We start from the raw sequence: 14,456 nt of genomic DNA, 5'->3' as shown, positions 1-14,456 counted from the left end.
AATCAAGAAGTTTTATTTATTTTTTTAAAATATTTTATATTAACTAAAATCAAACAAATTTGATTTTTTTCATTTTTATAAATATTGAAAATTAAAGTTTTATTTGAAAATACTAAATTTTAAAACCAAAATAAAGGTTAATAAGAAGGGTCCTGGGTTGAGAATTAAATTAAATAACACTCAACATGGACGACAAGTTTTTTTAAACTTTTTCTCTATTTCACTTTCGTCATCTCTAAATGGGAGATATGGCTCTTGATATTTTTAAATAGTATATAAAATAGATAGATATTATTGATCCATTCATATATAGATTTTTGTTTAAAAAAATACAACTTACATAGAAATTTTCCGCCTTGCTTTATAACGTGAGGTTCACCTACAGCAGTTGTGGTGATAAATGGTCACCTTTAGAAAGTTTTTAGCCAACTCTAAAAAGGAAAGACAAAATTTTCAAGCAAAACGAGCAATCTTGTAAAAAAATTAATTTTCAGGCCCATTGAATTTTTACTACTGTTAGGAGAGTCTATTTAATAACATTAGAGGCAAAGGTGAACTTTTAATAGGAGTTTGCTAGGGTAATAAATAAATTTTGAAAGAAATGATAAATTGGGATATGTTTTTATAAGGTCCTTCTTGTCCTTTTACTAATAAACTTTTTTTTATTAATTGACCGATATTTAAGAATATTAAATTATTAAGATTATCTAAAAGAAAAATTTAAAAAATCCTTATCTGTGTGGATACTTTATTCTACAGTAATATCGAGTCAAATGGGTTTTTATATTAAGAGTTTTATTGGAATATAATCGAAAAATTTAAGTGTAAATAATTTTTAATTTATACATAAATATTAACGAACCTTCAATATTGGAGTGGATTCCAGATCCTTATATCAAAACACGGAAAAGGAATCGTCGTAGGAGCTAAATAACTATTTTTAAAAAAATACAACCCAAAGGAATAAAAAAAAAGGTTAGATTTATAGGAAATTTTAAAAATTATAGCCCCCTCTCCCCAATTTTTAAGGATTTTTCTTTAGTGGAGCTATTAGGTGGAGTTTCCGCAGTTTTTATTTGAGATCTTTATTCATTTATTGTCGAACTTTGGCTATTATATTTTTATAAAAATAATTTTGGGTTAATTTTTTTTTTCTAAAAATTTTGAATTATAGCATTCTCGTTAATTTTAAATATTATTAACTTTATTTATATTTCTTTTAAATAATAGTTTATAGTATATTTTGGGGTAAGGGGGGGGGGTTTGGAAAGACAAATTTTTTAATAACCTAAAATAATATTTACGAGAAGGGTTTTTAAAAATGTAACTTAATACTCAAGGAAAAAATAAACTATTTAAGTTTTACCTCAAAAAAGTTAACGGTTGTTATCATTATTCAGCACATGTAACAGTTATAAAATATCTCCGTTACATTAAAAAGATTTTTCATTCATTTTTCTGCAAGTCATTTAAATAATAAATTATCAATAATTTTATTAGAATGTATTATTATATCTCATTCCAACTATAGTTTAAGGTTAGGGGTTTTCGGTAATTAACAGCTGTTATCGATCCTGACTAATTTGTTAATTGACATTGTTTGAGATGGCCTCATTATGGTAGATCCAGTATATTCACCATGCCATATGATTTAATATAATGATATCTTCACATACCTTCAACAAAGTTGTGTTTGAATTTCCTGATATTAAGGTTTTTTATAGTATTATTATGTTTTGCTAAGAACCTTATTAGGCCACAGCTTTTTGCTTGAATCTTAAATCTAGTATTGCAATTTTATCTGGGTAATTATTATGAGTAATATTTATATAATATCAGAATAAAATAGGCCTCAATCTATATCATTAATTGATGTTAACCAACTTACAGCATCTACCGCGTTAATAAAACAGTATCATTGCCAAGAAAAGTGGGATATAAACACTATTTTATGTATGGGAGATGCAACACTGACAACTTTTGTCAAAACAGTTAAAAATATTATAATATATTCTTTAGATAAATAATCCTTTGCTATACGCTTATCTTTAACAGGGACATGGTTGAATTCCAACTCCCCACAATTTTTTTGTGTGTTATAAAAAATAATTCTAGCATTATACTTCTCTTATAAAATGATTTTTCAGAAAATTTTGATTCTAATCATTATTTAAAGAAATTATTAGCTAATGTATGAGCAATTAGGGAATCTAACATTGAAGGGTAAAGAAAGGGCAAAGCAAACACTTTATTAAAGTGGAGGGTATATAAAATATAAATAATTATATCAAAGTGCTCCTCACAATCACTAGCATAACAAACATATTTGAGTTGAAGACGAATAGTAAAAATTTTTTATAATGCTTTTTACCATGAGTTTCTGCCTTAACATTTTAAATCTGCCTATATTACATGATAACTATATTTTAATACTTTATTTTAACAATTAAAATAAAGTAAAAATATATTGTGTTTTATTGCTAGGAACTATAGGTATTTTAAATTACCCTAAGCCATTGATGCATATGCATAGCTAAAATTTAGGCATAGGGACATTCCTACTACAGAAATTTTTGTTTTTATAAAGGTATCATTTTAAGCTAATAAAAAATTTTCTCCCTGTCTCCTCTCAAATAATGTGTACAATATGTCATAATAAACAATAATTTTTTAAAAAATCAGTAAAAGTTAATATTCTTTTTATAGAATGACTATATTTAAAATTTTCCAGAGAAACCATTTAAAAAACACAAAATTATTTTTTAAAAACATGACCAGGTTAGGTCTGTATAAGTGTATCTAAAGTTCAAGGGAAAATATACCTAATAATTCTCCCCCCCCCCCCTCTACCAAATCATCAAATCAAAAAATTAACAAAAAAAGGAAAAATTCGTCAAAAAGGAAATATAGATTTGCCCTCTTTACTACCTTCCCCTCTACCCTATGTTCCAATGTTAGTAGTGTTTTCACAAACTATCTCAATTTCAAGGAAGATCTTGTGCTTTACTCCCCTTTTCCCCTGCCATGGAAGATGTGACCAGCATTGGCAAGTCAGTCAATTGGCCAGCCAATAGACTGGAGGAGTATTTGATCTGGTCAAAATCTGAATAAAAAAATTAAAATATGCTTGAAAAAAGGAAAAATAATATAAACACGTGTGATCACAATACTACTTTTATTGAATCCCCAATATGAAGGGGAGCATCTTACTGTTAGTGAATTTATTGAAGTATGATATAATACAAAAATTCGACTTTTTACAAAGTGCTGATAAAATATTTCAAGTGATATCATAAATTTCATAAATAGAAGTGGCATTAATAGTAAATTATGTGAAAAGCAGTAAGTAAAAATTAGATTTCAACCTGAAGTTAGTGGAATGAGCTTTGCCTACCTTGCCTTTAATAGAAGTGACATTTTACTAGCAATTCCTATTTCTACTTATTCAAAAAGAAATTCGTCTTTTTGGGTTAATCTTACTAAAACAGAAATCGATTGAAGATCTCAACAACAGGAAAATCGATTAAAAATTATTAAAGAAAATAATAATGAATATATAAGTATGCATGCACCTTAATCCCAGATTTAAGATCACCAAATAAAAAACAGAAAACTTATTGTTTATTCTTGAGAAATTTTATCCTGCCCCCTAAATCGGGTCTACATCAAGCCCATATTTAATGTTTTTCAAGGAAATCTATATTAACGTAAAATACGGGAAACGTTAAAAGCGGAAACTAGAGTATCTTTTTAAGTCAGATTTTTTTAAAAGTCGTTTATTAAATAAAATAAATATTAATTAGTTAGTTAGTTATCGATTATAATGTATAATATTAAAAAAAATAAATTATAAAAATTAATAATTATTTCCATTATTATTTACACAAATATTAATCACATATATAACTTCCTTTTTTCATATCTAGTGCGATCACATTGCCATCTTATATAGAATAACGGAAGATTTGCAATTGAAAGAAATCGCTCAAATACAAAGACATTCCAGGATTATCAGGTTTTATTACAAGTTGTATAGTTGGGTGGTTTCCCTATTTTTAGCCTGCTAAAAAAAAGGCTAAGCTCCGTTCATAGCGGGAATATTTAATTTTTTTCGATGATATAGTTGAACTTCGAAAAAAGCAGAATTGCCTCAATGCTTATCAGATTATCTTCGGCATGCCCCTGTAGATTAAGCCGAATTAATTATACTTGTAAACATATTATATCACATTCGTTTAACAATTATATAATATCAATATGTATGAAGCGACGTGGATAAATGCGACTTAGATCCTAATTTATTCATAACAAGTTCCATGGACAACTATTGCCATATATGGGATATAAGATGCTTATCCGGAAATTTCAATAAACCCGTCAACACTCTTAATTCTATAACTCCCGCTTCTCAATGTAAATGGAGCAAACATGATTTTAACGTTATTGCTAGTGCTCATGAAACCGATATACATATATGGGATATAAGGGTATATGTTTAAATTTAATGTTATATATAAATTTTAAGTGACAATGGTCGGTAAGGTAATGGATACATGACTCTCATTATTAACCTTTGAGTGATAAAGTGGAAAGTAATAACGCGGTGGACCTTAATATTTTTAGATAAAATTTTGAAAATAGATTTCGAAAAAGATTTTAAAAAGTTGTTATTTTTGTTTTATCCTGCAAAATGAATGCATTAGGTTATCCGAATTGTTTTGAATAATTATTTGCTTCTTATTCCAATATTTTTGTAACTATATTTTGCATATAAGTTTTAATTAAAGAATTCCAAAAATGCAAAATATTTTCCTTCTTATCATTTAAAATCGTCAAATCCAATAATTATCGTTCCAATACTTTTCTCTGCAATCGTTGGTTCTTTTTTAAGTAATTTCTCCTGTCAAATCTAATCATTGGATTTATACCGTTTAAATTTAAATAAATTGAAAATATGAACAAATATTTTAATATATGATATAAATGAAAATTCACTGAACCCGATTGAACCCAGGTTTAAAAAATTTTCCGAATTTAGTTCGGGTTTTTAGACATTTAAAAAGAGAGTTCAGGTTCAGAATTTTTTTAATCACCCCAGGTTTTCTGGTGAACACTGCTTTAGCTATGCATATTTTAGTTTGCATACAAAATTATACCCAATCCCAAGGGGTCAGAATTGTGAGCTATTTGAGATGGGAAACCTATTCAATATTTCTAAATGCTAATTTAACAATGATTTATGAATAAATTTGATAAGTACAATTTTTTTTAGTTTTATATGTATGTTAGATAAATAACTTTGTCTCATGAGTTAATTCTTTCTAAGATATAGTTAAAGGATTATTTTATATGATCTTTAAAATCAAAATTTGATCAAAAATTTTTTATAAAATAATCGCGATTTTTTATCCTACTTCCACGGCAAATCAGTATTCAGTGACAAAAATTTGAATCTTCCTGATATAGTAGGATAAATTGAAATACATTGTGATGACTATAATAAGGCTATTAGTTATGAGAAATTTCGTCGAATTAAAAAGAGGCATCTTTTTCTTCTCCAATTAGAAAAGAAGAGATACAAATTCGATCGCTTAACATTTAACCGGAAAATTCCTTCACAATTATTTTCTTTATTTTTTCGATGATGATTTCAATTTTCTTTTAGTTAATCAATATCACATGATGCAAATCTTATGGAGTTGCTTAGTTTATTATTCCAATGCTCAAAATATTTATGATGGGTATTACGCTCTTCCTCAGGAGCGAATGTTCTGGTCAAATAATACGGTATTATCCTTTTTTCTTATTTAAAAAAACATTGACAAAATTTAAAACATAAAATAACGTAACTTTCATTTAAATCGTCTGCTGATACCCTATAAAGCCAAAAAAGATTTGTACAATTCACATAATATTTGTTTATTTTGAAGATTATTATTTTAAGTGTTTATAAAATTTCATAATTGAAATAATATTAAAATATTCTTTTGATGATTTTGATATGCCTAATCTAAATAAAATCGAAAGTGGTCGTCCTAAAATCAAATTTTTTGATCGATTTGGACATGGAAAAGAATTCTAGATAATGTCTCTTGTTTAATAGTGGCTAAATGTTGGCTAATTTGGCTCAAGCTCAGGCGCGTGCCGGAGAAAATTCATTAATATTAATGCATTTTAATTCATATTAACCCAAATTTGAGCTGTTATATTTTTAAGAAACCCCGAGGTTAAAATGATAAGTTTTCGGCTAAAAACTCGGTTTAACCGTATTTTAGCTGGCTTAAGCGGCTAAGAATATAGTAATTACCCAACTATGTTCTTTTTATTTATGTCCGGCATGGAATGCCTCTTATTAAAAGGATTCCAAATAACGTCTCTTTATGTCCTTCATAAATGAATAAGAAACGTTTTACTCCTAAGAATAAATTTATATTAAAATTTTGGTAAACTTTTAGAAAATTTTATAAATTAATAAAAGTAATAAATCTAATATTTATTATCATAAAAAATGCATAAATTTTGAATGAATTGTAACAATATTTAACTATAATATTGGGTCATGTAAAATTTCACCCGTAAAATAATCTGATTTAAATCAAAAAAATTAATGATTTAAATACACCTGGTTTATATATACACTCAGAGTACCGCTATCTTATTAATGAAAATAATGGTAGTCACATGCTCTTGTTTTCACATAAATCTTTAACTTAATCTTCTTTTCTTTTATAGAAACCGAAATGTCCTCTCCATTTTATACCGGCACACTCTTCCGCCATTAATTCTCTGGATTGGTACTGCCCAAATAGTCATTCTCAAAATCAAAATGGTGATGATCAGCACTTATTAGTTTCAGCCGGTCAAGACGCCAAATTGAAAACATGGCGACCAGTGGCAAGTTCTTGGTTTACGATTTAAAATATTATATAGCTTTAATATTTCACAGAGATTTGCAGGCCCGGACCAAGTCGCGGGTCGGGTATACTGACCTGACCGTAAAAATAAAACAGCTGGGCCGATTTTATTAAAAAAAATTAAAACAATTAGTCCGAAAATCATATAATGGAGCGTTAATGTTTTAAGAGATAAATCTAAAATTTATCTTAATATTCATTTACTACTCTTTTTTCAATTTCCTTTTAAACAATTTACAAAATGCAGCCATAATTATTCAAATGAACGAAATTTAAAATTTTTTAGCTTGGGTCATATAATTATCAAAAATAAAAATCCGGGTCGGACTGGAAACGTCATTTTTTCCAATCTGGGTTGGGTTTAAAATTTCAAATATCGCATATAAATTTTATAGCATTTATATCAAGTTATTTTATATTCTAATTTTTTAGAAAAAGTATATTTTATATGTTTGGTGTTTTCTAATTATTTTTTCTAGTTAGTATTTTTATGTGACAATTCTTTTTTCTTTTACAAATTTTATTTTTATTTAAAACTAAAAAACAAAACATCAAAATAAAATAAATATATAATTTTTTTATAAATCGATTATTTTTTATATAAATCAATAAAATAAATTATATTTAAATTACGATATAATTATACGACATCTCCCCTTTTTCCCAGAGGTAAAATTTAACAATTATGAATTATAATGGCTACATATATATTTAATAAAACTATATGCCTATTACTAATAATTAATAATATAAACGCTATACTAAATTACAAATGCAGCATTATTTATTGTTCTGAATCATTTAGTAATATATCTTCCAAGTCACCCGATATAACTTCAACAACTTGAGAATTATCATCGGTATTATTATCCTTTAAAGTTGCTGTCAATTCCGCCAGGACGGAACCCGTTATTCTTCTAGCGAAGATCTCCCCATTTCTCGTTAAGATCGGAGGATTGATTTAGTTCCCTGGGCCGCTTGACATGTACTTTGCCTGGTTGGTTGATGAATACTTAACGTTTTCCAGAATGATGGACCTCAAATTTTCTCCTAGAATAATGGACGTGAAATCTGCATTATCCTTTTTAGGGGTCTATTGGACTGCCATCTATGATGTGTGTTAAATTGCAACACTTGAATTTTATTTCTGGATCCAAAGTCATGCCATTTATCGGCTAAAGGACTATTCAATATAGCAGAATTTATTTGCAGCATATTAATTCCAAACTTTATATAAAAAGTATCCGTGTTTAACTAACTAACTTGATAAATTAAATTTTAATTAAATTTAATAAAGTTCATGTTTCAAATTTTATTTTTTTACAAAAAAATAACTTATTTTTTATCCTTACTTATTTATATTTTTGATTTTATCAACATAAGATAATTTTAATTTTTATAATCAACAAAAATAATTTTTCCATACATCCCTTTTTTTTATTTCGGAAAAAATAATTAGAAATAGAACCCCAGACATAGTAAATATAATTTCTTTTAAAGATTTAAATATAAAATAATTAAATATAAATGCTATAAAATTTGTAAGTATACGATATTAGAGGTATAGAAATTGTATAAGATCACTTTAATAAATATTATTAATTCTAATATTATTTGTGATTATAATTTTTACGAATATATTTTAGTTCTTGGACTACGAGTGGCTCTTATAATCTAACAGTACCTGCGAGAAAGGCACGATTTGTGAATGGATGGAACAGAGGTCTAATGACCATTCCTGTAAACAACTTTTCCCATTCGAGCTTGAATGTCAACGCAAAATTTTCGAACAATCACTTGAGTCTTTGGGATCTCGGACAGAACAACAAACCACATAACGGCGATGAGATTGGCAGCAAGGGTTATCGTCAAAGTTACCCTAAAAATTCAAGGAAAACTAAATTTAAACATTCTCTCCACAATAATAAATTTAATTGGGAAGATGATGACGATTCTTTCTTTTACCTGAGGTATTCTTTATCCTAATAATTTATATAAATTTTATCGTTTAATTATTGCACTGTTGGTCCAAATTGAGTTAGGGGCTAACAAAATCGTGTTTGTTGTGATGTGAATGATCCCTTACACATATTTACAGTTAAAAAAAAACTATCAAATATAAATTGCTTCAAAAAATATAACAACATATTTTTTGGTAAAATACTCTATAAAAGAACATAGTTTCTAAAATAATATAATCTCTACTTTTACTTCACTAAACTATACTATACTACATAGAACACATATATATATAGTATATTACATAGATGGAACCGGTTTTTTTAATATGGTAGGCTTGATAAAAAAAATTAGAATCACTTAAAAAAATATTAGACCTATTTTTAACCGAAAATCGACTATCTTGATTATGATTAATAATTTATGAATGGATTAAAATCAACATGCATTATAAAACCACTTAAAAGTAAAGATTATTAAAATTAGCATAAAATATCATGACGTGCACTTTATTAGTTTTGAGTTAATTATTTCCTCTTATTTGGATGGAATTGTTTGTTGAAAATATGTTTTTTGATATCAAGTTATTTTGAGAACGATGATTTAAAAAAAAAATTGAATTAGGCATTAAAATTTCTCCTTTGATATCATATTAATAATTAAACCGAAACTACTATTGTTCTTGAGAGTCTTAAAATGTATATTTATTTTAACCCCCCCCCCCCCCTACTCCCACTTTTTAGTTTAGACAAATACAATCATCTTACCTCGCTTTTCAATTACCCCATCCCTTCCATCCAACAGCCTATACATCGTTTCGTGGGTTCCCGTGATTGCATCATAGACTTCAATTTCAGAATTATTGATCGAAAGATATCGGCAACTTCTCAAGCATTGAGAACTATTAGTGAAGAGAAAAATGAAGAGAGTGATTTAATATTCGATTCTTCCCTAGTCACTCACGAGTTATTAGCTTGGGGCCGGGATCGATGCTTAAGAATATGGTCTTTGATGCCTCAATTAGCCGAAGTTTCTTGCCATTTTGTATTTTTGTTTTTTTTATTACTAGACTTATGTGTCGCCGTACTGCATAGGTCTTATTTATTTTTATAGAAAAATTGAGAGGTTTAAAAATTTGTAAGAAAAAAAAATGTTAAATGAATTTATATAGTATTCGTTTGTAGTCTACAATACTAAGAGGTAGGATTGTCATTAATCATTAATAATTCATTATATTTTATAAAAATGAAATAACAAGTTTTTTAGTCAAGGCCAAATTTCTAACGTCGATAAATCCGCCGTCACAGTTAATAGCGACCACCAATCATCAGTAGAAGAAGTATTGGTTATGGAAAATCAATTTCATCAAAAAATGAAAAATAATACGAAAAATGTATACCCTGAGAATATACCATTACTGACTCCGACTCAGCTTTTATCTAAAGACCGTACAAAATGGCGTCAGTTCGGGTCGGACTTGAAAGTCAAATCAGGTGACACTTTTGAACCCGATGGATATGACGCAAATGATTTCGACCAAGAATCAAATTTTAATGGCCCCTTTATCAGTAAATTTACCGAAGTGCCGTCTAATGATAAAACCCTGCATTATGGGAAGGATGTAGAGGATAGATATAGCACGAGAAATCGAATCGATTCTAACTTATTTCAAAGACCCGATAATCGAGTATCCGATAAACGGGTTCAAACATTGGATGTCAAAAAATCAAACGAAATTGAGTCCATCAAACTTTTAACTAAGACTCATTCCCTCGATCAATCCCTATTTATTTTTAGAATTCTTGCACCTAATACCGTCGATTCGGAGACTCGTACGAATCAACAAAAGAGTCACTGTTCTTTTAAAATTAAAGTCGTATTTCCCAAATTGAAGAAAGTTACGCCATTGTCGGAGTCCAATTTCAAATTGAGAGTACTACCACAATTTTACATCGCTCTCGAGGACGATATGGATATCAAGAAATTTGACTTACCTAAAATATCGCGTGCCCTTAGTTCTCACGCTGAGAATAGTATCAGAAGGGGTCTGCCTTGTTTAGCTCCTTGTTTACGATTAGCCCATAAAATACTATCTAATCAATTTACCGACACTAATTTTAATTTTTTCCCCTTTAAGGTAGTAGATAATAATAATATTAAAGCAGCCAATCAATCTCATATTCAGCGTGAATCAAGTCTTCTTAAAAATGAAGGTTTACATCTTAATAATGATAGCACAGAGCAGAATTTCTCTCATCAGTTTGATGAAAGGAATGACAAAAAAGAACACAACAATGAAAATAATTTTGATTGTTCTTACCAAACGTCGCCAGCTTACGAAGAACGCAATGACAAAAAGTTCAATTATCCTGATTCTATACCTTTCCCTAGAACGTGTGGTGCTTCATTTTCTGGATCAAGTTTTTTGAAAAAAATATATTGCTAATAATTTATTTAGTTTTGTAAATTAAGATCAAATTTTTCAATCTTTTAAAAGTTAAAAATGATTTGACACCATTTGATTGAAATGCAAAGGACAGATTTATTACATCCTAGTGCAGAGCCCTCTAACATGGGAGAGCGGGTATAAATCAATTACTTAATTAAAATCTCGGGAGGGGTGGGGTAATAGTCACAGAGGCCGTCACTAGAGTTTTCGGATTGGCGGAGCTCAATAAGTGCTCACATTTATAAATGTTTAAAAAACCAATGTGTTTTAAATTTTTTGCTATTTATATCGATAATTTTTAGGGGGCTGGAGTCCCCAATAGCCTCATTTTACTGACATTACTGTATAGCCAGTAACCATTATATAATTGGATTATTTTACATTTTAATCATCGAAAGAGATTAGAGGGCATTATTCTAGTGTATTTGAAATCAACATCATGTATTATTGTATTGTTGAACTAATTTATTAGAATTTGATTTTCTTTTGAACAGATGTCATTCCAATAAAATTGTTTTAGTAATGTTTTTTTTAACAATAGATTTTCTAGTATGTTTTTTTCGTCACAATACATCATCGACGCTCTCCGTTAGCAATCCTTCACTAGATATTATCGGTAACGATAATAATAAACTCATTCCCAGAGCCGTATCAGTTTGGCATAGTTTCAATAAAAACTCAGGCGAATCCTATGATAATACATATGATAACCAAAATTTAGAGTCAAAAGACGAAAAATCCGATAGAGCTGTAAATAATATGGTTGTTATTTACCGATTGGAAGATTCTCTAGTTTCTAATTCAACCGATTCCCTAAATGTTTCAGAATATCTTTCTATCCTCTTTACAGATCGTCTCCTCAATGCAGATGGGGTTGACGCATGCAACGCCAATGATAGTGTTATAATAAATACAAAAAGGCTCAGTAATAGTAATGCCAACATCCAGACCAACAAAATGATTCGAAAATTTTGGATGCTTCTATACCTAAACGCCTTTTACAAAACCCACGATTATCAATCGTTATTAATATTGCTTGAAAAATGGTTATTGCCCTACCTTGCCCAAATCAAGGATGTTCGAAATATGGCGCGTATGGTCATATTTTTGATAACTCATGTATTTAATACGAATTATCATAATCAAGATGAAAACAAAGTTACAAATAATCAGACGCCTTGTTATGGGTTGATCGAAAATCAAAACATTTCTTTTATTAGGCCTTGCAGTTGGGAAAATTTAACAAAAGACCATATCATTGTTCAAAAAAATTATCCAGTTGAGCTTGAAACAGATTCAGACAAAAATGCTGGTACTAATATACACAATTCATTTTAAAAAATAAATAAGTTTTTATAAGGTTTTTTTTCTTCAATGAAATTGAATTCTTTCTCTCATTTATATTATGAGAATGAATTCAAATTTCATGGTAAAAACATTTAACTAATTATTATTTGATTTGAGCAAATTCTTGAATCGTAATTTGAGTATAAAATATCTATAATGTATCATAATGTTAAATTATTGCTATGAATGTTAGCACCTCAAAGTCATAACGTGATACCATTTGTATCAAGCTCAAAACCTTTAATGATCACGAGTCTATCCGACACCTTAACCTATGATTTACCAGCCAATAATAAGTATAATAGTAATTATATGATATGAATAATTTAAACAGGAAAATTACATCAAACATCTTTTAATGTATTTTAAAAAACTCCTGTATCTGTTATACACGTTTAAAGTAAACTAATTATAGATATTTTATCAATTTTATTTATTTCTAATGTATTTTTTTTCTATTGAAAAAGGGGACAAAAATTTATAGCACTTTTTGGCCCCCTATTATTAATATATTATATAATAACCTTCATACAAATTTTCATTAGAATTTGAAAGGGTTTGCCAAATATTATGCACATTTTTAATTAAAATTTTTTTTGTTAATCATCATAAATAGTTATAACAAGTTTTAGAGCTTTCATATTTTTTTAATATAAACCATATAAAACACATTATATACATTGATATTTATTTAATATTTACCCAAAGTTTTCAACCATTAACACGGCTAAATAAAAGTTTATTAATCCAATTTTTTGGATGTATGGACCTCTATTCCGATATATTATATTCTCAGGGACTCTACGTTCAAAGAGCTTACATATATAAACGAATTAATATTTTTTCTAAGACATCTTCACTCACAAATATTACCGATTTGTCCTGTAATTCAAACATTCAACATGTCAATCGTCGCGAGCAATGTCTTCGTGGGAACCCTATTTGTTCGATTTGTAGATTATCGGTAAGAGGTACGTATTTTCATTTTTATAAGGATTTATATTTAACTTTTGCTCGATAAACCTGCTGCGACCATATCACTTGATCATATTCATAAATTCTATTTAACTTTAATATTTAAAGATTGAAAGGGGTGGAGGCGATACATAATAATCCCCATGGGGAAAAACAGCTCATGAAAAGGGAATTTGAATATGTTTGCCCAATTTTTTTGAGCGCCCTGGAGGCTATTTAAACACTTCCGACCATATTATTAAAAAGGTTTATTTTTATAAACTTTTAAAATAATATAATAGAAGATCAAAATATCATGTATCGCGTTATAAAGTGTAGACATGAGCAAATTCACACGCATGACGTTGCCAACAAGGACATCTCATATTAAACTAACACATTTTTTATTAAATAGGTTTGGCTAATTTTTGCCTTAGATGTAATCATGGGGGGCACTTATCTCATTTTCAAAAATGGTTTTCGCGGAATAATGAATGTCCGACTGGATGTGGGTGCCAATGCCTTTTTTCTAAATTAATATAAATAATGTAAACTATTTTTTATTTGTCTGTATTAAATATTAACTCTATGCAATCAAATAAATTATTATATTTATTTTATAATATAATAAATGTAAAACATTTATATATTATTTTATTGTATAAAAAAATAGTATTTAATAAAGAATTCACATTTTTTTTGTTATTAGCTCCATCTATATCTGAATTATCTGAAGGTGTGTCAATCATAGTATATGGTTGACTGCAACATAAAAGAATAAATTATAATTTTTTTTTAAAAACTCGACTGCGTAAAAAAAAGTTTTAGCGATG

General features: G+C 28.2%; 1 protein-coding gene across 5 annotated transcripts; it reads left to right on the top strand.

Annotated features, from left to right (window-relative positions):
- The first annotated feature begins 1,629 nt into the window (after window positions 1-1,629).
- LOC135927646 (uncharacterized) lies at window positions 1,630-14,212 on the top strand. Of its 5 annotated transcripts, none has more exons than XM_065463773.1 (13): window positions 1,630-1,713; window positions 1,756-1,805; window positions 1,850-1,991; window positions 3,927-4,015; window positions 4,268-4,487; window positions 6,733-6,905; window positions 8,561-8,884; window positions 9,617-9,902; window positions 10,132-11,293; window positions 11,864-12,634; window positions 12,863-12,965; window positions 13,378-13,640; window positions 13,926-14,064. In XM_065463773.1, exons 1-13 carry the CDS (start codon window positions 1,660-1,662, stop codon window positions 14,012-14,014), a joined length of 3,726 nt encoding a protein of 1,241 aa, XP_065319845.1. In that variant the 5' UTR covers window positions 1,630-1,659; the 3' UTR covers window positions 14,015-14,064. The 5 variants fall into 5 exon arrangements, 4 of the variants coding, with proteins under 4 accessions (XP_065319845.1, XP_065319844.1, XP_065319846.1 ...); XM_065463772.1 differs by having other exon boundaries at window positions 1,631-1,713; window positions 14,039-14,212; XM_065463774.1 differs by having other exon boundaries at window positions 1,631-1,713; window positions 13,520-13,640; window positions 14,039-14,175.
- The last annotated feature ends 244 nt before the right edge of the window (window positions 14,213-14,456 follow it).

Source organism: Gordionus sp. m RMFG-2023, chromosome 3, assembly GCF_954871325.1.
Source record: "Gordionus sp. m RMFG-2023 chromosome 3, tfGorSpeb1-WG-v2, whole genome shotgun sequence".
Lineage (NCBI taxonomy): Eukaryota > Metazoa > Nematomorpha > Gordioida > Chordodea > Parachordodidae > Gordionus > Gordionus sp. m RMFG-2023.
Note: the sequence above shows the minus strand (reverse complement) of the source record. Positions and strands in the feature narration are given on the sequence as shown.

Bases quoted from the DNA above. Each gene is read 5' to 3' on its own strand.
- LOC135927646 (XM_065463772.1), top strand. From the start codon at position 1,660: ATGATATCTTCACATACCTTCAACAAAGTTGTGTTTGAATTTCCTGAT. The intron at 1,714-1,755 runs GTTTTTTATAGT...GAACCTTATTAG, and splicing joins TTGAATTTCCTGATATTAAG to GCCACAGCTTTTTGCTTGAA. The intron at 13,641-14,038 runs GTACGTATTTTC...TTTATTAAATAG, and splicing joins TTGTAGATTATCGGTAAGAG to GTTTGGCTAATTTTTGCCTT.